The sequence below is a fragment of the Pseudophryne corroboree genome, chromosome 1, assembly GCF_028390025.1.
Source record: "Pseudophryne corroboree isolate aPseCor3 chromosome 1, aPseCor3.hap2, whole genome shotgun sequence".
In the NCBI taxonomy this organism is placed as follows: domain Eukaryota; kingdom Metazoa; phylum Chordata; class Amphibia; order Anura; family Myobatrachidae; genus Pseudophryne; species Pseudophryne corroboree.
The window spans coordinates 752082200-752106665 of record NC_086444.1 but is presented as its reverse complement, the minus strand read 5'-3'; the positions used below and the strand labels follow the sequence as shown (position 1 = coordinate 752106665).

Below are 24466 nucleotides of genomic sequence, written 5' to 3'. Positions count from 1 at the left end.
TACTAGGGTCTCAATCTCTGCTGATAAGGTACCTGTCCACGTTGCCACGGCGCTATAAACCCATGCCGACACAATCGCCGGTCTGAGTAGTGTACTAAAATGTGCACGCTATCTGCAGGATCCCTGAGAACAGCTAGTGCTACCGTCTGGGCAAACGTGACACCCTAGGGGAAGATTCCCATCACATCCTGGCCCTAGTGGGGAAAGGATACTGCCTGAGAATTCCTTGTGGGAAGCTGCAGTTTCTTGTCTGGAGATTCCCGCCCTTTTTCCTTATGAGAGGAGGGAAATTTACCTCAGCTTTCTTCCCCTTAAACATGTGTACCCTTGTGTCAGGGACATGCAAATCATCTTTTATTACAATAATCATATATTGAATACCTTTCAGCCATTTTGGCTGTAACTTTGCATTATCGTAGTCGACACTGGAGTCAAACTCCGTGTCGATATCAGTGTGTATTATTTTGGATAGTGATCATTGCGAAACTCTGAAGGTCTCTGCGACATAGGGACAGACATGGGTAGATTTCCTGTCTGTTCTCTAATCTTTTGTGCAATAAATTCACCTCAGCACTTACACATATCCAAACAGGTGTCGGCGTTGTCGACGGAGACACCCTCTCACACACATATTTTCTCTATCTCCTCCTTAGGGGAGCCTTTTACCTCAGACATGTTGACACACGCGTACCGACACACCACACACACAGGGGATGCTCTATTTGAAGACAGTTCCCCCACAAGGCCCTTTGGAGAGACAGAGAGAGAGTATGCCAGCACACACCCCAGCGCTATATAACCCAGGGATTACACTACAACTCAGTGTTTACCCAGTAGCTGCTGTATATACAAATTTGCACCTAAATTTATGTGCCCCCCCTCTTTTCACCCTTTGTGTATCTGGATACTGCAGGGGAGAGCCTGGGGAGCTTCTTTCCAGCGGAGCTGTGAATAGAAAATGGCGCTGGTGTGCTGAGGAAGAAGGCCCCGCCCCCTCAGCGGCGGGCTTCTGTCCCGCTTTCTGTGAAAAAATGGCGGGGGTTTTTACATATATACAGTGCCAGACTGTATATATGTATTTTTATTGCCAAAAGGTACTTCAATTGCAGCCCAGGGCGCCCCCCCCCCACCCCCAGCACCCTGCACCCTACAGTGACCGGAGTGTGTAAGTGTGCTGGGAGCAATGGCGCACAGCTGCAGTGCTGTGCGCTACCTTAAATGAAGACAGGAGTCTTCTGTCGCCGATTTCGTTGTCTTCAAGCTTCTGTTCTTCTGGCTCTGCGAGGGGGACGGCGGCGCGGCTCCGGGAACGGACGATCGAGGACAGGTGCCTGTGTTCGAACCCTCTGGAGCTAATGGTGTCCAGTAGCCTAAGAAGCACAAGCTAGCTGCAAGCAGGTAGGTTTGCTTCTCTCCCCTTAGTCCCACGTAGCAGTGAGTCTGTTGCCAGCAGAAGCTCACTGAAAATAAAAAACCTAATAAATACTTTCTTTACTAGTAAGCTCAGGAGAGCCCACTAGGAGCACCCAGCTCTGGCCGGGCACAGATTCTAACTGAGGTCTGGAGGAGGGGCATAGAGGGAGGAGCCAGTGCACACCAGATAGTACCTAATCTTTTCTTTAGAGTGCCCAGTCTCCTGCGGAGCCAGTCTATTCCCCATGGCCCTTACGGAGTTCCCAGCATCCACTAGGACGTCAGAGAAAATAAGAATTTACTTACCGATAATTCTATTTCTCATAGTCCGTAGTGGATGCTGGGGACTCCGTAAGGACCATGGGGGGGATAGCGGCTCCGCAGGAGACTGGGCACATCTAAAGAAAGCTTTAGGACTATCTGGTGTGCACTGGCTCCTCCCCCTATGACCCTCCTCCAAGCCTCAGTTAGGATACTGTGCCCGGACGAGCGTACACAATAAGGAAGGATTTTGAATCCCGGGTAAGACTCATACCAGCCACACCAATCACACCGTATAACCTGTGATCTGAACCCAGTTAACAGCATGATAACAGAGGAGCCTCTGAAAGATGGCTCACAACAATAATAACCCGATTTTTGTAACAATAACTATGTACAAGTATTGCAGACAATCCGCACTTGGGATGGGCGCCCAGCATCCACTACGGACTATGAGAAATAGAATTATCGGTAAGTAAATTCTTATTTTCTCTAACGTCCTAAGTGGATGCTGGGGACTCCGTAAGGACCATGGGGATTATACCAAAGCTCCCAAACGGGCGGGAGAGTGCGGATGACTCTGCAGCACCAAATGAGAGAACTCCAGGTCCTCCTCAGCCAGGATATCAATTTTGTAGAATTTTACAAACGTATTTGCTCCTGACCAAGTAGCTGCTCGGCAAAGTTGTAAAGCCGAGACCCCTCGGGCAGCCGCCCAAGAAGAGCCCACCTTCCTTGTGGAGTGGGCATTTACAGATTTTAGGCTGTGGCAGGCCTGCCACAGAATGTGCAAGCTGAATTGTACTACAAATCCAACGAGCAATAATCTGCTTAGAAGCAGGAGCACCCAGCTTGTTGGGTGCATACAGGATAAACAGCGAGTCAGATTTCCTGACTCCAGCCGTCCTGGAAACATATATTTTCAGGGCACTGACAACGTCCAGCAACTTGGAGGCCTCCAAGTCCCTAGTAGCCGCAGGCACCACCAATAGGTTGGTTCAGGTGAAACGCTGAAACCACCTTGGGGAGAAACTGAGGACGAGTCCTCAATTCCGCCCTGTCCGAATGGAAAATCAGATAAGGGCTTTTTCAGGATAAAGCCGCCAATTCTGACACGCGCCTGGCCCAGGCCAGGGCCAACAATATGACCACTTTTCATGTGAGATATTTTAACTCCACAGATTTAAGTGGTTCAAACCAATGTGACTTTTGGAACCCAAAACTACATTGAGATCCCAAAGTGCCACTGGAGGCACAAAAGGAGGCTGTATATGCAGTACCCCTTTTACAAACGTCTGAACTTCAGGGACTGAAGCTAGTTCTTTTTTTTTTTTTTTTTTTGGAAGAAAATTGACAGGGACGAAATTTGAACCTTAATGGACCCCAATTTCAGGCCCATAGACACTCCTGTTTGCAGGAAATGTAGGAATCGACCCAGTTGAATTTCCTCCGTCGGGCCTTACTGGCCTCGCACCACGCAACATATTTTCGCCAATTGCGGTGATAATGTTTTTGCGGTTACATCCTTCCTGGTTTTGATCAGGATAGGGATGACTTCATCCGGAATGCCTTTTTTCCTTCAGGATCCGGCGTTCAACCGCCATGCCGTCAAACGCAGCCGCGGTAAGTCTTGGAACAGACAGGGTCCTTGCTGGAGCAGGTCCCTTCTTAGAGGTAGAGGCCACGGATCTTCCGTGAGCATCTCTTGAAGTTTCGGTTACCAAGTTCTTCTTGGCCAATCCGGAACCACGAATATAGAGCTTACTCCTCTCCATCTTATCAATCTCAGTACCTTGGGTATGAGAGGCAGAGGAGGGAACACATACCCTGACTGGTACACCCACGGTGTTACCAGAGCGTCTACAGCTTATTGCCTGAGGGTCCCTGGACCTGGCGCAATACCTGTCGAGTTTTTAATCATGTGGAAGACTTCTGGGTGAAGTCCCCACTCTCCCAGGTGGAGGTCGTGCTGAGGAAGTCTGCTTCCCAGTTGTCCACTCCCGGAATGAATACTGCTGACAGTACTATCACATGATTTTCCGCCCAGCGAAGAATCCTTGCAGCTTCTGCCATTGCCCTCCTGCTTCTTGTGCCACCCTGTCTGTTTACGTGGGTGACTGCCGTGATGTTGTCCGACTGGATCAACACCGGCTGACCTTGAAGCAGAGGTCTTGCTAAGCTTAGAGCATTGTAAATGGCCCTTAGCTTCAGGATATTTATGTGAAGTGATGTCTCCAGGCTTGACCATAAGCCCTGGATATTCCTTCCCTGTGTGACTGCTCCCCAGCCTCGCAGGCTGGCATCCGTGGTCACCAGGACCCAGTCCTGAATGCCTAATCTGCGGCCCTCTAGAAGATGAGCACTCTGCAACCACCACAGGAGGGACACCCTTGTCCTTGGTGACAGGGTTATCCGCTGATGCATCTGAAGATGCGACCCGGACCATTTGTCCAGCAGGTCCCACTGGTGCGTGGAATCTGTCGAATGGGATTGCTTCGTAGGAAGCCACCATTTTACCCAGAACCCTTGTGCATTGATGCACTGAGACTTGGCTCGGTTTTAGGAGGTTCCTGACTAGCTCGGATAACTCCCTGGCTTTCTCCTCCGGGAGAAACACCTTTTTCTGGACTGTGTCCAGGATCATCCCTAGGAACAGAAGACACGTTGTCGGAACCAGGTGCGATTTTGGAATATTGAGAATGCAATCGTGCTGCCGCAACACTACCTGAGATAGTGCTACACCGACCTACAACTATTCCCTGGATCTTACCCTTATCAGGGAATTGTCCAAGTAAGGGATAACTAAAATTCACTTCCTTCGAAGGAATATCATCATTTCGGCCATTACCTTGGTAAAGACCCGGGGTGCCGTGGACCATCCATACGGCAGCGTCTGAACTGATAGTGACAGTTCTGTACCATAAACCTGAGGTACCCTTGGTGAGAAGGGTAAATTTTGACATAAAGGTAAGCATCCTTGATGTCCCGAGACATCATGTAGTCCCCTTCTTCCAGGTTCGCAATCACTGCTCTGAGTGACTCAATCTTGAATTTGAACCTCTGTATGTAAGTGTTCAAAGATTTTAGATTTAGAATCGGTCTCACCGAGCCGTCCGGCTTCGGTACCACAACAGTGTGGAATAATACCCCGTTCCTGTTGCAGGAGGGGTATCTTGATTATCACCTGCTGGGAATACAGCTTGTGAATGGCTTCCAAAACTGTCTCCCTGTCAGAAGGAGACATCGGTAAAGCCGACTTTAGGAAACGGCGAGGGGGAGACGTCTCGAATTCTAATTTGTACCCCTGAGATATCACCTGAAAGATCCAGGGGTCTACTTGCGAGTGAGCCCACTGCGCGCTGAAATTCATTGAGATGGGCCCCCCACCGTGCCTGATTCTGCTTGTAAAGCCCCAGCGTATACTGAGGGCTTGGCAGAGGCGGGAGAGGGTTTCTGTTCCTGGGAACTGGCTGATTTCTGCAGCCTTTTTCCTCTCCCTCTGTCACGGGGCAGAAATGAGGAACCTTGTCCACGAAAAGACTGCGCCTGATAATACGGCGTCTTCTCATGTTGAGAGGCGACCTGGGGTACAAACGTGGAATTCCCAGCTGTTGCCGTGGCCACCAGGTCTGAAAGACCGACCCCAAATAACTGCTCCCCTTAATAAAGCAATACTTCCAAATGCCGTTTGGAATACGCATCACCTGACCACTGACGTGTCCATAACCCTCTACTGGTAGAAATGGACAACGCGCTTAGACTTGATGCCAGTCGGCAAATATTCCGCTGTGCATCACGCATATATAGAAATGCATCTTTTAAATGCTCTATAGGCAAAAATATACTGTCCCTATCTAGGGTATCAATATTTTCAGTCAGGGAATCCGACCACGCCAACCCAGCACTGCACATCCAGGCTGAGGCGATTGCTGGTCGCAGTATAACACCAGTATGTGTGTAAATACCTTTTAGGATACCCTCCTGCTTTCTATCAGCAAGATCCTTAAGGGCGGCCATCTCAGGCGAAGGTAGAGCCCTTACAAGCGTGTGAGCGCTTTATCCACCCTAGGGGGTGTTTCCCAACGCACCCTAACCTCTGGCGGGAAAGGATATAATGCCAATAACATTTTAGAAATTATCAGTTGTTATCGGGGGAAACCCACGCATCATCACACACCTCATTTAATTTCTCAGATTCAGGAAAACTACAGGTAGTTTTTCCTCACCGAACATAATACCCCTTTTTTGGTGGTACTCGTATTATCAGAAATGTGTAAAACATTTTTCATTGCCTCAATCATGTAACGTGTGGCCCTACTGGAAGTCACATTCGTCTCTTCACCGTCGACACTGGAGTCAGTATCCGTGTCGGCGTCTATATCTGCCATCTGAGGTAACGGGCGCTTTAGAGCCCCTGACGGCCTATGAGACGTCTGGACAGGCACAAGCTGAGTAGCCGGCTGTCTCATGTCAACCACTGTCTTTTATACAGAGCTGACACTGTCACGTAATTCCTTCCAACAGTTCATCCACTCAGGTGTCGACCCCCTAGGGGGTGACATAACTATTACAGGCAATCTGCTCCGTCTCCACATCATTTTTCTCCTCATACATGTCGACACAAAAGTACCGACATACAGCACACACACAGGGAATGCTCTGATAGAGGACAGGACCCCACTAGCCCTTTGGGGAGACAGAGGGAGAGTTTGCCAGCACACACCAGAGCGCTATATATATATACAGGGATAACCTTATATAAGTGTTTTTCCCCTTATAGCTGCTGTATAGTTAATACTGCGCCTAATTAGTGCCCCCCTCTCTTTTTTAACCCTTTCTGTAGTGTAGTGACTGCAGGGGAGAGCCAGGGAGCTTCCCTCCAACGGAGCTGTGAGGGAAAATGGCGCCAGTGTGCTGAGGAGATAAGGCCGCCGATAAGGGGGCGGAGCCTATCACCCGTTTTTCTATGTATTCTGGCAGGGGTTAAATGCATCCATATAGCCCAGGAGCTATATGTGATGCATTTTTTGCCATCCAAGGTGTTTTTATTGCGTCTCAGGGCGCCCCCCCCCCAGCGCCCTGCACCCTCAGTGACCGAAGTGTGAAGTGTGCTGAGAGCAATGGCGCACAGCTGCAGTGCTGTGCGCTACCTTGTTGAAGACAGGACGTCTTCTGCCGCCGATTTTCCGGACCTCTTCTGCCTTCTGGCTCTGTAAGGGGGGCGGCGGCGCGGCTCTGGGACCCATCCAAGCTGGGCCTGTGATCGTCCCTCTGGAGCTAATGTCCAGTAGCCTAAGAAGCCCAATCCACTCTGCACGCAGGTGAGTTCGCTTCTTCTCCCCTTAGTCCCTCGATGCAGTGAGCCTGTTGCCAGCAGGTCTCACTGAAAATAAAAAACCTAATCTAAAACTTTCACTAAGAAGCTCAGGAGAGCCCCTAGTGTGCACCCTTCTCGTTCGGGCACAGAGATCTAACTGAGGCTTGGAGGAGGGTCATAGGGGGAGGAGCCAGTGCACACCAGATAGTCCTAAAGCTTTCTTTAGATGTGCCCAGTCTCCTGCGGAGCCGCTATCCCCCCCATGGGCCTTACGGAGTCCCCAGCATCCACTTAGGACGTTAGAGAAAAGGATTTACCGGTAGGTACTAAAATCCTATTATTCTCCTCATAGGTATCTGCGGCTTCAGCAACACCGGCAGTGTGTTCAGCCCCAGAACAGTTACCCTCAGGAGCAGACATGATATAACTTGCAGTATCAGGTAACACATTACAATTTGTCAGCAGCACGATACCTCTAGCCCAAACCCCTGCGCAGTGTAGTCAGCACAAGCAGAGATACAGGAGAGATATGGTGACTAAATCACAGAGAAAAATACGTAAAACAGTATATCTTTGTGAAAATCCTATATTGGATAAAACCTGACGCACCAAGTTCCCTTCAGGTTATAGAATATAGGGATAGCAGGTTGAGTGAAAGACACGAAATGGACACCACTCAGCTATCAAATGCACACACAGAAAGTCACAGTTTGTACAATGCAGAGGTTATTACCAACAATAATACTGTACTGGACAAGCTTACACAGCTATATAACAATAGATATAACAGTACACAGTAAGAACTGGATGTACAGTATATCACAGGGTAATTGTACTAGGAAACCCTGACTAAGTGCACTCTTTCTTAACTAACACTGACTAAAAAAGGCAGGTAGAATACTTAAGTGTCTTGTAAAGTCACGGCACTGACAACCAGGCGGCTTTACATAGGAGGATTTGCCCAAGCATTCCCAGGAACAGTGAGCTGAGGGATAATGGCGCCGCAGACACTGCCAGGGAGTGAGGGAGAGACAGATATGCAGCTCCAGGGCGGGAACATTTGCAGAAAATGGCGCCCTGGGGGAGGGGCTTCAGGTCCAAGCTCTATCCCCCTGCTGGCAAAACCACCGGGTACTGCGGGCTCTAATAAAATATAGAGAAAACCTGACCTGTCCCATGCCCTGGTGATCTAGTGGCATCGCCTGTACTGCCACAGTGTCCACCACCAGCGCGCGCGGCCCGCCTCCCAATGACCGCTCCGGATCGCAAGCGGGACCCACTTACCACCTCCTGAAGCGCGGCCACGCGATCCCGGAGAGCCTCCGTCGTGTGTGCCTGACAAGAAGAAAACCGAAGCCTCCAGCTGTAGTTACCCGGCAACCAGGGCTCGGGAGTGTACAGCGCCGCTGGGGAGAGCCGGAGCTGCAGCCGTGAATGTCCACTGACATGTAACACTGCTGCTGCCCTTGAAGTCTTCACTTTTTTCCTCAGAAAAAAAGCTCTTCTTAGGGCTGCCTGGAGCAGCCCCTCTGTTAAGTGCCTGCTACTGCAGCACCAACTACAAAACTGAGACCCTGAGCAGGGAGGCGGGGTGATATAGGAGGCGGCGCTATGCATTCTGGGAACAGTCAAAGCTTTGAGCCTGTTGGTGCCTCGGATCAAGATCCTACTCTACACCCCATTGTCCATTCCTTGTGGTGCCCAGTGTACCCCGCAGCAGAAAAGAAAATGTTTTTCTTACCGGTCAGTCTGTAAGACATTCATAAGATGGTCCATGGCCTGAGTGCCCACCTCAAGACGATATTTCTGCAAAGAAAACAAATAAGCTTACTCACACATATAAAAGGGTCTCATTATCACTAATAGTCATGAAGCATAAACACACCCCTTGTTTTATTGCTCTTTTCCTTAGATTAAACAGCTATTGCAATTTGTAAGTATTCCTGCTGGCTTCAGCACATTTCAGAATAAAATGATATGCTTAGTTGCACATTTAATTTCCATGGACCATTCGGTGGGAACACAAGCACAGGCTTTGAATCATATGTGCTATGCACAGAGCAAGTATCATTTTTGTTTTTGAAGAATGCCTTTAAAGATAATAGGATTTTAATACCTACCGGTAAGTCCTTTTCTCTTAGTCCGTAGAGGATGCTGGGGTCACATCAAGAACCATGGGGTATAGACAGGATCCGCAGGAGACATGGGCACTTTAAGACTTTGAATGGGTGTGAACTGGCTCCTCCCTCTATGCCCCTCCTCCAGACTCCAGTTATAGGAACTGTGCCCAGGGAGACGGACATGTCGAGGAAAGGATTTATTGTTAAACCACGGTGAGCATCTTACCAGCTCACACCTCAAGCATGCCGCAGAACGTGGCATTCCACAGAATACAAGCCAACGGCATGAACAACTGCAGGCTGACAAGAAACGTAACACAACATGTGCGTAACCATAAATAATCACTGCAGATAGAGTACGCACTGGGACGGGCGCCCAGCATCCTCTACGGACTAAGAGAAAAGGATTTACCGGTAGGTATTAAAATCCTATTTTCTCATACGTCCTAGAGGATGCTGGGGTCACATCAAGAACCATGGGGTTATACCAAAGCTCTAGAATTGGCGGGAGAGTGCGGATGACTCTGCAGTACCGAATGACCTAACGTGAGGTCAACCTCGGTCAAGGTATTAAAACTGTAAAACTTAGCCAAATTGTTTGCTAAATAGCTGCTCGGCAAAAGTTGCAATGCCGAGACTCAACGGTCAACCGCCACGGACAAGCCCACCTTTCTAGTAGAATGGGCCTTCACCTATTTCGGTAACGGCAATCCTGCCGTGAGAAGAGCATGCTGAATCGTACCATAGATCCAGCGCGCAACGATCTGCTTGGAAGCAGGACACCCAATCTTGTTGGGAGCAAACAGGACAAACAGAGTCCGTGTTCCTAAACGGAGCCGTCTTGGCGACATAAATTGTCAAAACTCTGCCTATGCCATGGCCAACCTGACGATCACTTTCTAAGTGAGGACTTCACTCCTCCTTACTTAAAGGTTCAAACCAATGTGATTGAAGGAACTGCAAGACCCCATTAAGATCCCATGGTGCCACTGGGGCACAAATGGAGGTTGGATGTGCAACACACCCTTCACAACAGTCTGAACTTCTGGAAGGGAGTCCAATTTATTCTGAAAGAAACCCGATAAGGCAGATTTTAATTGAGCCCAAGTTTAGGCCCGCATCCACACCTGCTTGTTGAAAATGGAGAAAACGTCCTAGCTGAAAACTCTGCAGTAGGAGTCTTCTTGGATTTACACCAAGAAACTTATTTTCTCCAAATACGGTAGTAATATTTAGACGTTACCCCTTTTTCTAGCCAGAATAAGAGTGGAGAAACTAATACCGTGGGAATACTCTTACGGACTAGGATTTGGCGGTCAACCGCCATGTCGTCAAACGTAGCCGCGGTAAGTCCTAATACACGCACGGCCCCTGCCGCAAAAGGTCCTCGCGCAAAGGAAAAAAACAGGGATCTCCTATGAGTAATTCCTGAGAACTGGATACCAAGCTCTCCTTGGCCAGTCTGGGACCATAAGGCTCGCTCGAATTTCCTTTTTATGACCCCAGAACTTTTGGAACGAGAGAAAACGTAGAGAATACGTAGAGAATACATATACCGACTGAAAACACCAACGGTGTCACCAGTGCATTCACTGTTCCTGTTTGAGGGTCCCTTGACCTGAAATTCTGAAGCTTCTTGTTGAGACGAGATGCCATCATTCCTACTTGAGGAAATCCCACCGACATGTCACTCTTCGAAGACTACTTGGAGGAGGTCTCCCCTTTCCTGGATGGAGATCGTGTCTGCTGAGGAAGCCTGCTTCCCAGTTGTCCACTCTTGGAACAAACATCGCCGACAGAGCGCTTGTATGTTTTTCCGCCCAGCGGAAAATTTTTGTGGTTTCTGCCATTGCTGTTCTGCTTTTCATTTGTAGAAACCCGTTGTAAATGGCCCTTAACTCTAGACCGTTTATGTGGTGACGAGTTTTCTAACTTGACCATCTTCCTTGGAAGACAGGATTATCGTCCGGTGTATGTGTAAGTGGGAACCGGACCACTTGTCCAACAGGTCCCACTGGAACACCCTGATTGGAACCTGCCGAACTGAGTGGCCTCGTAGGCCGCAACCATCTTTTCCAGCAACCGAATGTATTGATGAATTGTCACTCTTGCTGGTCTCGGAATTTGTTTGACCAGACTCTGGATCTCCAGAGCCTTTTCCACTGGAAGAAAAACTCTCTGTAGTTCTGTGTTTAGTATTATTCCCAAAACCGACAACCGCGTCGATGGGACCATCAGTGATTCTGGCAAGTTTAGGAGCCAATCAACCCTGTTGTTGAAGAACTGTCAGGGAGAGTGCAACGTTTTGCACCAACTGGTTTCTTGATCTCGCCGTTATCAAGAGACCGTCCCAGTACGGGATAAATGTGACTCCGTACTAGAGAAGGAGAACCATCATTACCGCCATCACCCTGGTGAAATTGGTAATGACCATCCTGAACAGCAAACCTCAGGTAAATTTAATGAGGAGGAAAATGTAAGTTGACCTCCTGTATCCTTTTTCCAGATTGGAGATCACTACCCTGAGAGATTCCATCTTGGATTTGAATTTCTTTAAGTAGAAATTGAGGGATTTCAGATTTAGGATTGGTCTGACCGAGCCATCTGGCTTCGGGACCACAAAGAGGCTTGACTAAAAGCCTTCTCCCTATAGTGACAGGGGAAACCAGGCCCATGACCTGATCCTAATACAACCTTTGTATTGCGTCGCATACTACCTCCCCGTCCGGAGGAGAATCGGTAATTTGAAAAAAATTGGTGAGGGAAAACGTCTGGAACCTCCAGTATGTACCCTTGGGACACTATTCGTAAAAACCCCCGGGTCCAGGTCCGTTCCAGGACTGACTGAAGAGTTTTAGACGTGGCCTCACCTGTGTGGGCTCCCGCAAGAGAGTCCCAGCGTCATGCGGTGGATGTGGCAGAAAACAGAGGATGATTTCTTCTCCTGTGATCTTGAAGAGGCTGCAGACCTCTTCCCTTTTCTCCTTCCTCTACCTGCAAAGAAAGGGTAATCTGTATCTATTGGGCCGAAATTACTGCATCCGACAATGATGTGTCGTCATCCGTTGTGAGGGAACATAAGGCAAGAAGGCGGACTTACCAGCGGCAGCTGTCGAGATCAAATTAACTAGGCCGTTGCCAAACCAGGCTTCACCTTCATAGGGAAGAGACTCCACTTCTTCTCGGAGTCAGCATCAACATTGCATTGGTGAATCCACAACACCCTCCTAGCTGAGACCGCCATGGAATTGGCCCGTGAACCCAAGAGTCCTATATCCCTTGCAGTCGCACGAAAGTATGCTGCAGTGTCCTTGATATGACCCAACGTAAGGAATATCCCATCTCTCCCCAGGGTATCTACATCGGATGACAAGGTACCCGACCATATTTGAATACTACTACTCCCCCATGCACATGTAATGGCAGGTCTAACTAACGTAGTTGTGGACACATAACTAGAATATAACGTAGCTTCCTACATACGATCCGCTGGATTTGTGACAGGGCCCCGTGCAGAACAGGGGGTGACTCCCATTTTATTCTGTCCGCGGCGGGAAAAGAACAAACAATCAGAATCCTCTTGAGGAATTGAAACCATCTTGTCAGGGCTGACACAGACTTTCTCACACAGAGCTCTCAGTACATTAAAAGGAGGAACGATACCTCAGCTTTCATTATAAATTTATCTATACATACACAATTTATATATATATATATATATATATATATATATATATATATATATATATATATATATATATATATATATACACACACATACATACATACATACATACATACACACACACACATATCCATATATAGAGACTTCTGTCTGGAACAGCCAGAGTCCTCAGTGACGTCTTAAAGGGGAATTACTCATGTACTGAATGGTCTTTTTTTTTTTTTTTTTGGTGGATCTAATCAGGAAGCATTATGGTCGACATAGGAAACAGTATCCATGTCGATATCAAGGAGTAGTAACTGGGCAAAATAACATTTTTGCAACCCCGAGGGGTCTGAGGGAAATATAGCTATGAACATGACATCCTCCATAGATATTTGTACGACTGTGCTTGGGACACAGAGTTATTATATATATATATATATATATATATATATATATATATATATATATATATATATATATATATATATATATATATATATATATATATATATTTATTTTATTTTTTTCTGGTATGCAAATTTTTTACCCAGTCAGATATTGGTGGTGCCTACATGGCCACTCACACACGTCTGTGTCCCTAATATCGTTTTCTCTTGGGAAAAACATTCAGCCACCGACGTGTCGACACACATGTACCAAGTACCATCAGGAGCCGGCTGTGCCGACAGGGTCACTCCCACAGCCGTTTGTGGGAAGAGCACTCAGCCTCAGACATGCCGGCACACGTGTACCAAACACCCACCGACACACCGGGCATATAGGGGACAGACCCACAGTAAAGTCTGTCAGAGAGACACAGAGGAAGTTTGCCAGCCCACAACCCAGCGCCTAATCACCGGTTCTGAAACACTAAGGAATGCCCCAGACCTGCAGCGCTTTTATATAGTGTGAGGAAGGACCAGCGTGTCTGCATAGAAAATGGCGCTGAGCTGTGTAAGCTGAGAGGACTAAGCCCTGCCCCCTCAATGGCGCGCTTCAGTCCCGCTTTTTTCAACTAAATCTTTATACTGGCAGGGGTTAGGACAGTGCGTAGGCACCTATGTCCCCCTCTTGCCAGTCTTATTTTTGAAGTTTATATGCTGTATATATATAGTGTAGTCTAGAGCTACCAATAGGGATACTGTAAGATACAAAAGAACCACGTATTTCTTTCTAATCAATGGTCAATTAACAATAGTCCTTGATATATATGAAATATGATACAGTAAGCTAGAGTCTATAGAAGCCTTTATCTTTACTTTCCAATGTTTTATTTTAAATCCCACTCACTGTCCTAAACCAACAACCTCTCTGGTCTTCTCAGTTTCCCACTACCTGATTCGTGGAGTCGCAGCATTTGCAAATGGAAAGGAAGGGGGGGATCCAAAAAAATAAGATTTTACTTACCGATAAATCTATTTCTCGTAGTCCGTAGTGGATGCTGGGACTCCGTAAGGACCATGGGGAATAGCGGCTCCGCAGGAGACAGGGCACAAAATAAAAGCTTAAGGATCAGGTGGTGTGCACTGGCTCCTCCCCCTATGACCCTCCTCCAAGCCTCAGTTAGGATACTGTGCCCGGACGAGCGTACATAATAAGGAAGGATATTGAATCCCGGGTAAGACTCATACCAGCCACACCAATCACACCGTACAACTTGTGATCTGAACCCAGTTAACAGTATGATAAACGCAAAGGAGCCTCTGAAAAGATGGCTCACAACAATAATAACCCGAATTTTTGTAACAATAACTATATACAAGTATTGCAGACAATCCGCACTAGGGATGGGCGCCCAGCATCCACTACGGACTACGAGAAATAGATTTATCGGTAAGTAAAATCTTATTTTCTCTGACGTCCTAGTGGATGCTGGGACTCCGTAAGGACCATGGGGATTATACCAAAGCTCCCAAACGGGCGGGAGAGTGCGGATGACTCTGCAGCACCGAATGAGAGAACTCCAGGTCCTCCTCAGCCAGGGTATCAAATTTGTAGAATTTAGCAAACGTGTTTGCCCCTGACCAAGTAGCTGCTCGGCAAAGTTGTAAAGCCGAGACCCCTCGGGCAGCCGCCCAAGATGAGCCCACTTTCCTTGTGGAATGGGCTTTTACTGATTTTGGCTGTGGCAATCCTGCCACAGAATGTGCAAGCTGAATTGTACTACAAATCCAACGAGCAATCGTCTGCTTAGAAGCAGGAGCACCCAGCTTGTTGGGTGCATACAGGATAAACAGCGAGTCAGATTTTCTGACTCCAGCCGTCCTGGAAACATATATTTTCAAGGCCCTGACAACGTCAAGCAACTTAGAGTCCTCTAAGTCCCTGGTAGCCGCAGGTACCACAATAGGTTGGTTCATGTGAAATGCTGAAACCACCTTAGGTAGAAATTGAGGACGAGTCCTCAATTCCGCCCTGTCAGAATGAAAAATTAAGTAAGGGCTTTTATATGATAAAGCCGCCAATTCTGACACACGCCTGGCTGAAGCCAAGGCTAACAGCATCGACACCTTCCATGTGAGATATTTTAAGTCCACAGTGGAAAGTGGTTCAAACCAATGTGACTTTAGAAAACTCAACACCACATTGAGATCCCAAGGTGCCACTGGAGGCACAAAAGGAGGCTGTATGTGCAGCACCCCTTTTACAATGTCTGAACTTCAGGTACTGAAGCCAGTTCTTTCTGGAAGAAAATCGACAGGGCCGAAATTTGAACCTTAATGGACCCTAAATTTAGGCCCATAGACAGTCCTGTTGGCAGGAAATGAAGGAAACGACCCAGTTGAAATTCCTCTGTAGGGGCCTTCTTGGCCTCACACCACGCAACATATTTACGCCAAATGCGGTGATAATGTTTTGCGGTCACGTCCTTCCTGGCTTTGACCAGAGTAGGGATGACTTCTTCTGGAATGCCTTTTTCCCTGAGGATCCGGCGTTCAACCGCCATGCCGTCAAACGCAGCCGCGGTAAGTCTTGGAACAGACAAGGCCCCTGCAGTAGCAGGTCCTTTCTTAGAGGTAGAGGCCACGGTTCGTCCGTGAGCATCTCTTGAAGTTCCGGGTACCAAGTCCTTCTTGGCCAATCCGGAACCACGAGTATAGTTCTTACTCCTCTCCTTCTTATGATTCTCAGTACTTTTGGTATGAGAGGCAGAGGAGGGAACACATACACTGACTGGTACACCCACGGCGTTACCAGAGCGTCCACTGCTATTGCCTGAGGGTCCCTTGACCTGGCGCAATATCTGTCCAGTTTTTTGTTTAGACGTGACGCCATCATGTCCACCTTTGGTTTTTCCCAACGGTTTACAATCAGGTGGAAGACTTCTGGGTGAAGTCCCCACTCTCCCGGGTGAAGGTCGTGTCTGCTGAGGAAGTCTGCTTCCCAGTTGTCCACTCCCGGAATGAACACTGCTGACAGTGCTATCACATGATTTTCCGCCCAGCGAAGAATCCTTGCAGCTTCTGCCATTGCCCTCCTGCTTCTCGTGCCGCCCTGTCTGTTTACGTGGGCGACTGACGTGATGTTGTCCGATTGGATCAACACCGCCTGACCCTGAAGCAGAGGTTTTGCTTGACTTAGGGCATTGTAAATGGCCCTTAGTTCCAGAATGTTTATATGAAGAGATGTTTCCATGCTTGACCACAAGCCCTGGAAATTCCTTCCCTGTGTGACTGCTCCCCAGCCTCTCAGGCTGGCATCCGTGGTTACCAGGATCCAATCCTGAATGCCAAATCTGCGGCCCTCTAGTAGATGAGCACTCTGCAGCCACCACAGGAGAGACACCCTTGTCCTTGGCGACAGGGTTATCCGCTGATGCATCTGCAGATGCGATCCGGACCATTTGTCCAGTAGATCCCACTGAAACGTTCTTGCATGGAATCTTCCGAATGGAATCGCTTCGTAAGAAGCCACCATTTTTCCCAGGACCCTCGTGCACTGATGCACTGAGACCTAGCCTGGTTTTAGGAGGTTCCTGACTAGCTCGGATAACTCCCTGGCCTTCTCCTCCGGGAGAAACACCTTCTTCTGGACTGTGTCCAGAATCATTCCTAGGAACAGTAGACGTGTCGTTGGAATCAGCTGCGATTTTGGAATATTTAGAATCCACCCGTGCTGACGTAACACTACCTGAGATAGTGCTACTCCGACTTCTAACTGTTCCCTGGATCTTGCCCTTATCAGGAGATTGTCCAAGTAAGGGATAATTAAAATGCCTTTTCTTCGTAGAAGAATCATCATTTCGGCCATTACCTTGGTAAAGACCCGAGGTGCCGTGGACAATCCAAACGGCAGCGTCTGAAACTGATAATGACAGTTTTGTACTACAAACCTGAGGTACCCTTGGTGAGAAGGGTATATTGGAACGTGGAGATAAGCATCTTTGAGGTCCAGAGACACCATATAGTCCCCTTCTTCCAGGTTCGCTATCACTGCTCTGAGTGACTCCATCTTGAATTTGAACCTTTTTATGTAAGTGTTCAAGGATTTCAGATTTAAAATTGGTCTCACCGAGCCGTCCGGCTTCGGTACCACAAACAGCGTGGAATAATACCCCTTTCCTTGTTGCAGGAGGGGTACCTTGATTATCACCTGCTGGGAATACAGCTTGTGAATGGCTTCCAAAACTGCCTCCCTGTCGGAGGGAGACTTTGGTAAAGCAGACTTCAGGAACCGACGAGGGGGAAACGCCTCGAATTCCAGTTTGTACCCCTGCGATACTACCTGTAGAATCCAGGAATCCACTTGCGAGTGAGCCCACTGCGCGTTGAAATTCTTGAGACGGGCCCCCACCATATCTGAGTCTGCTTGTAAAGCCCCAGCGTCATGCTGAAGACTTGGCAGAAGCAGGGGAGGGTTTCTGCTCCTGGGAAGCGGCTGCATGGTGCAGTCTTTTTCCTCTTCCTCTGCCCCGGGGCAGAAAGGAGTGGCCTTTTGCTCGCTTGTACTTATGGGAACGAAAGGACTGAGTTTGAAAAGACGGTGTCTTTTTCTGCTGATGTGAAGTGACCTGGGGTAAAAAGGTGGATTTTCCAGCCGTTGCCGTGGCCACCAGGTCCGATAGACCAGCCCCAAATAACTCCTCCCCTTTATACGGCAATACTTCCATGTGCCGTTTGGAATCCGCATCCCCTGACCACTGTCGCGTCCATAACGCTCTTCTGGCAGAGATGGACATAGCACTTACTCTTGATGCCAGGGTGCAAATATCCCTCTGTGCATCACGCATATATAGTAATGCATCCTTTAAATGTTCTATAGTTAACAAAATATTGTCCCTATCCAGGGTATCAATATTCTCAGTCAGGGAATCCGACCATGCGACTCCAGCACTGCACATCCAGGCTGAGGCGATTGCTGGTCGCAGTATAACACCAGTATGTGTGTATATACTTTTTAGGATATTTTCCAGCCTTCTATCAGCTGGTTCTTTGAGGGTGGCCGTATCAGGAGACGGTAACGCTACTTGTTTAGATAAACGTGTGAGCGCCTTATCTACCCTAGGAGGTGTTTCCCAACGCGCCCTAACCTCTGGCGGGAAGGGATATAATGCTAATAATTTTTTAGAAATTAGCTGTTTTTTATCGGGGGAAACCCACGCTTTATCACACACCTCATTTATTTCCTCTGACTCAGGAAAAACTATTGGTAGTTTTTTCACACCCCACATAATACCCTTCTTTGTGGTACTTGTAGTGTCAGAAAGGTTCAATGCCTCTTTCATTGCCGTGATCATGTAACGTGTGGCCCTACTGGACATTACGTTTGTCTCGTCACCGTCGACACTAGACTCAGTATCTGTGTCAGGGTCTGTGTCGACCCACTGAGGTAACGGGCGTTTTAGCGCCCCTGACGGTGTCTGAGACGCCTGGACAGACACTAATTGATTTGCCGGCTGTCTCATGTCGTCAACAGTTTTTTTGCAAATTGCTGACATTATCACTTAATTGTTTAAATACAATCATCCAGTCAGGTGTCGACTCCCTAGGGGGTGACATCACCAACACAGGCAACTGCTCCGCCTCCACATCATTTTCCTCCTCATACATGTCGACACACGCGTACCGACACACAGCACACACACCGGGAATGCTCTGATAGAGGACAGGACCCCACTTAGCCCTTTGGAGAGACAGAGGGAGAGTCTGCCAGCACACACCCAGCGCTATATATATATATACACAGGGATAACCTTATATAAGTGTTATTCCCTTATAGCTGCTGTTATTATCGTTATTTGCTGCCAAAAATGCCCCCCCTTCTCTTTTTTACCCTGATTCTGAAGCAGGACTGCAGGGGAGAGTCAGGGAGCCGTCCTTCCAGCGGAGCTGTGAGGGAAAATGGCGCTTGTGTGCTGAGGAGATAGGCTCCGCCCCTTCACGACGTCCTTATCTCCCGCTTTTTTGTGTAAAAATGGCAGGGGTTAAAATACATCCATATAGCCCAGGAGCTATATGTGATGTATTCTTTTTGCCACCTAAGGTATATACTGTTATATTGCGTCTCAGGGCGCTCCCCCCCAGCGCCCTGCACCCTCAGTGACCGGAGCGTGAAGTGTGCTGAGAGCAATGGCGCACAGCTGCGGTGCTGTGCGCTACCTTAGTCTGAAGACAGGATGTCTTCTGCCGCCGATTTCACCGGACTTCTTCGTCTCTTCTGGCTCTGTAAGGGGGACGGCGGCGCGGCTCCGGTGACCCATCCAGGCTGAACCTGTGATCGTCCCTCTGGAGCTAATGTCCAGTAGCCTAAGAAACCCGATCCACTCTGCACTCAGGTGAGTCCGTTTCTTCTCCCCTTAGTCCCACGATGCAGTGAGCCTGTTGCCAGCAGGACTCACTGAAAATAAAAAAACCTAAACTAAACTTTTATTCTAAGCAGCTCAGGAGAGCCACCTAGATTGCACCCTTCTCGGCCGGGCACAAAAATCTAACTGAGGCTTGGAGGAGGGTCATAGGGGGAGGAGCCAGTGCACACCACCTGATCCTTAAGCTTTTATTTTGTGCCCTGTCTCCTGCGGAGCCGCTATTCCCCATGGTCCTTACGGAGTCCCAGCATCCACTAGGACGTCAGAGAAATAAGAATTTACTCACCGGTAATTCTATTTCTCGTAGTCCGTAGTGGATGCTGGGCCTCCGTAAGGACCATGGGGAATAGCGGCTCCGCAGGAGACTGGGCACAACTATAAAGAAAGCTTTAGGTCTAACTGGTGTACACTGGCTCCTCCCACTATGACCCTCCTCCAGACTTCAGTTAGGATACTGTGCCCGGAAAAGCTGACACAATAAGGAAGGATTTTGAATCCCGGGTAAGACTCATACCAGCCACACCAATCACACCGTATAACTCGTGATACAATACCCAGTTAACAGTATGATAACAACTGAGCCTCTCAACAGATGGCTCAACAATAACCCTTTAGTTAAGCAATAACTATATACAAGTATTGCAGATAATCCGCACTTGGGATGGGCGCCCAGCATCCACTACGGACTACGAGAAATAGAATTACCGGTGAGTAAATTCTTATTTTCTCTGACGTCCTAAGTGGATGCTGGGACTCCGTAAGGACCATGGGGATTATACCAAAGCTCCCAAACGGGCGGGAGAGTGCGGATGACTCTGCAGCACCGAATGGGCAAACTCTAGGTCCTCCTCAGCCAGGGTGTCAAACTTGTAGAATTTAGCAAACGTGTTTGACCCCGACCAAGTAGCTGCTCGGCAAAGTTGAAGAGCCGAGACCCCTCGGCAGCCGCCCAAGAAGAGCCCACCTTCCTCGTGGAATGGGCTTTCACTGATTTAGGATGCGGCAGTCCAGCCGCAGAATGTGCAAGCTGAATCGTACTACAGATCCAGCGAGCAATAGTCTGCTTTGAAGCAGGTGCACCCAACTTGTTGGGCGCATACAGGATAAATAGCGAGTCAGTCTTTCTGACTCCAGCTGTCCTGGAAACATATTTTCAGGGCCCTGACTACGTCCAACAACTTGGAAGCACCCAAGTCTTGTGTAGCCGCAGGCACCACGATAGGTTGGTTCAGATGAAAAGCCGATACCACTTTAGGGAGAAACTGGGGACGAGTCCTCAATTCTGCCCTATCCATATGGAAAATCAGATAAGGGCTTTTACATGACAAAGCCGCCAATTCTGATACACGCCTGGCCGAAGCCAAGGCCAACAACATGACCACTTTCCACGTGAGATATTTCAAATCCACGGTTTTCAGTGGCTCAAACCAATGTGACTTTAGGAAATCCAACACCACGTTGAGATCCCAAGGTGCCACTGGAGGCACAAAAGGGGGCTGAATATGCAGCACTCCCTTAACAAAAGTCTGAACTTCAGGTAGTGAAGCCAGTTCTCTCTGGAAGAAAATCGATAGAGCCGAAATCTGGACCTTAATGGAACCCAATTTGAGGCCCATAGTCACCCCTGACTGTAGGAAGTGCAGGAAACGGCCCAGCTGAAATTACTCCGTTGGGGCCTTCCTGGCCTCACACCACGCAACATATTTTCGCCATATGCGGTGATAATGGTTTGCGGTTACTTCTTTCCTAGCCTTAATCAGCGTAGGAATGACTTCCTCCAGAATGCCCTTTTCCTTCAGGATCCGGTGTTCAACCGCCATGCCGTCAAACGCAGCCGCAGTAAGTCTTGGAACAGACAGGGCCCCTGCAGTAGCAGGTCCTGTCTGAGCGGTAGAGGCCATGGGTCCTCTGAGATCATTTCTTGAAGTTCCGGGTACCAAGCTCTTCTTGGCCAATCCGGAACAATGAGTATAGTTCTTACTCCTCTTCTCCGTATTATCCTCAGTACCTTTGGTATGAGAGGAAGAGGAGGGAACACATAAACCGACCGGTACACCCACGGTGTCACTAGAACGTCCACAGCTATCGCCTGCGGGTCTCTTGACCTGGCGCAATACTTTTCTAGCTTTTTGTTTAGGCGGGACGCCATCATGTCCACCTGTGGCCTTTCCCAACGGTTTACAATCATTTGGAAGACTTCCGGATGAAGTCCCCACTCTCCCGGGTGGAGGTCGTGCCTTCACTCCCGGAAAGAACACTGCTGACAGTGCTAACACGTGATTTTCCGCCCATCGGAGAATCCTTGTGGCTTCTGTCATTACCGTCCTGCTTCTCGTGCCGCCCTGTTGGTTTACATGGGCGACCGCCGTGATGTTGTCTGATTGGATCAGTACCGGCTGGTTTTGAAGCAGGGATTTTGCCTGACTTAGGGCATTGTAAATGGCCCTTAGTTCCAGAATATTTATGTGCAGGGAAGTCTCCTGACTTGACCATAGTCCTTGGAAGTTTCTTCCCTGTGTGACTGCCCCCCAGCCTCGAAGGCTGGCATCCGTGGTCACCAGGACCCAGTCCTGTATGCCGAATCTGCGGCCCTCTTGAAGATGAGCACTCTGCAGCCACCACAGCAGAGACACCCTTGTCCTTGGAGACAGGGTTATCAGCCGATGTATCTGAAGATGCGATCCGGACCACTTGTCCAACAGGTCCCACTGAAAGGTTCTTGCATGAAACCTGCCGAATGGAATCGCTTCGTAGGAAGCTACCATTTTTCCCAGGATCCGCGTGCAGTGATGCACCGACACCTGTTTTGGTTTTAGGAGGCCTCTGACTAGAGATGACAGCTCCTTGGCCTTCTCCTCCGGGAGAAACACTTTTCTCTGTTCTGTGTCCAGAACCATCCCCAGGAACAGTAGACGAGTCGTAGGGACCAGCTGTGACTTTGGAATGTTTAGAATCCAGCCGTCCTGTTGTAGCACTTCCCGAGATAGTGCTACCCCGACCAACAACTGCTCTCTGGACCTCGCCTTTATCAGGAGATCGTCCAAGTACGGGATAATTAAAACTCCCTTCTTTCGAAGGAGTATCATCATTTCGGCCATTACCTTGGTAAAGACCCTCGGAGCCGTGGATAGACCGAACGGCAACGTCTGGAATTGGTAATGACAATCCTGTACCACAAATCTGAGGTACTCCTGGTGAGGATGGTAAATGGGGACATGCAGGTAAGCATCCTTGATGTCCAGTGATACCATGTAATCTCCCTCGTCCAGGCTTGCAATAACCGCCCTGAGCGATTCCATCTTGAACTTGAATTTTTTTATATATGTGTTCAAGGATTTCAAATTTAAAATGGGTCTCACCGAACCGTCCGGTTTCGGTACCACAAACATTGTGGAATAGTAACCCCTTCCTTGTTGAAGTAGGGGCACCTTTACTATCACTTGTTGTGAATACAGCTTGTGAATTGCCTGTAACACTGCCTCCCTGCCTGAGGGAGTGGTTGGCAAGGCAGATTTGAGGAAACGGCGGGGGGGGAGACGTCTCGAATTCCAGCTTGTACCCCTGAGATACTACTTGAAGGATCCAGGGATCCACCCGTGAGCGAGCCCACTGATTGCTGAAATATTTGAGACGGGCCCCCACCGTACCTGGCTCCGCCTGTGGAGCCCCAGCGTCATGCTGTGGACTTAGAGGAAGCGGGGGAGGACTTTTGCTCCTGGGAACTGGCTGTATGCTGCAGCTTCTTTCCCCTACCTCTGCCTCTGGGCAGAAAGGACGCGCCTTTAACCCGCTTGCCCCTATTGGGCCGAAAGGACTGTACCTGATAATACGGTGCTTTCTTTGGTTGTGAGGGAACATGGGGTAAAAATGTAGACTTCCCAGCTGTTGCTGTGGATACGAGGTCCGAGAGACCATCCCCGAACAACTCCTCACCCTTATAAGGCAGAACTTCCATGTGTCGTTTGGAATCTGCATCTCCTGTCCACTGCCGAGTCCATAACCCTCTCCTGGCAGAAATGGACATTGCACTAATTTTGGATGCCAGCCGGCAAATATCCCTCTGTGCATCCCTCATGTATAAAAGTGCGTCTTTTATATGCTCTACGTTTAGCAATATAGTGTCCCTGTCTAGGGTATCTATATTTTCAGACAGGGAATCTGACCACGCAGCAGCAGCACTGCACATCCAGGCTGAAGCAATAGCCGGTCTCAGTATAACACCTGTGTGTGTATATATAGATTTCAGGATAGCCTCCTGCTTTCTATCAGCAGATTCCTTCAGGGCGGCCATATCCGGGGACGGTATGCCACCTTCTTTGACAAGCGTGTGAGCGCTTTATCCACCCTAGGGGATGTTTCCCAGCGTGCCCTATCCTCTGGCGGGAAAGGGTACGCCATTAGTAACCTCTTAGAAATTACCAGCTTTTTATCAGGGGAAGCCCACGCTTCTTCACAGACTTCATTTAACTCTTCAGATGGAGGAAAAGCTACTGGTAGTTTTTTCTCTCCAAACATAATACCCTTTTTTGTGGTACCGGGGGTAACATCAGAAATGTGCAACACATTTTTCATTGCCTCAATCATGTAACGTGTGGCCCTACTGGAAGTTACATTAGTCTCATCGTCGTCGACACTGGAGTCAGTATCCGTGTCGACATCTGTGTCTGCCATTTGAGGTAGCGGGCGTTTTAGAGCCCCTGATGACTTTTGAGACGCCTGGGCAGGCACAGGCTGAGAAGCCGGCTGTCCCACATTAGGTATGTTGTCAAACCTTTTATGCAAGGAGTCGACACTGTCGCGTAATTCCTTCCACAGCACCATCCACTCAGGTGTCGACCCCGCAGGGGGTGACATCACGTTTACAGGCATCTGCTCCGCCT

At 48.7% G+C, this 24466-nt stretch overlaps 1 protein-coding gene across 4 annotated transcripts in view; it reads right to left on the bottom strand.

The window, feature by feature from the left end:
• USO1 (USO1 vesicle transport factor) overlaps positions 1-24466 on the bottom strand; it is a 285018-nt gene that overhangs the window by 235056 nt on the left and 25496 nt on the right. For all 4 annotated transcript variants that reach the window (XM_063916925.1, XM_063916933.1, XM_063916940.1 and 1 more), the window contains exon 3: positions 8733-8797. In XM_063916925.1, coding sequence (XP_063772995.1) covers positions 8733-8797 — 65 coding nt within the window. The remainder of the gene's footprint in view (positions 1-8732; positions 8798-24466) is intronic.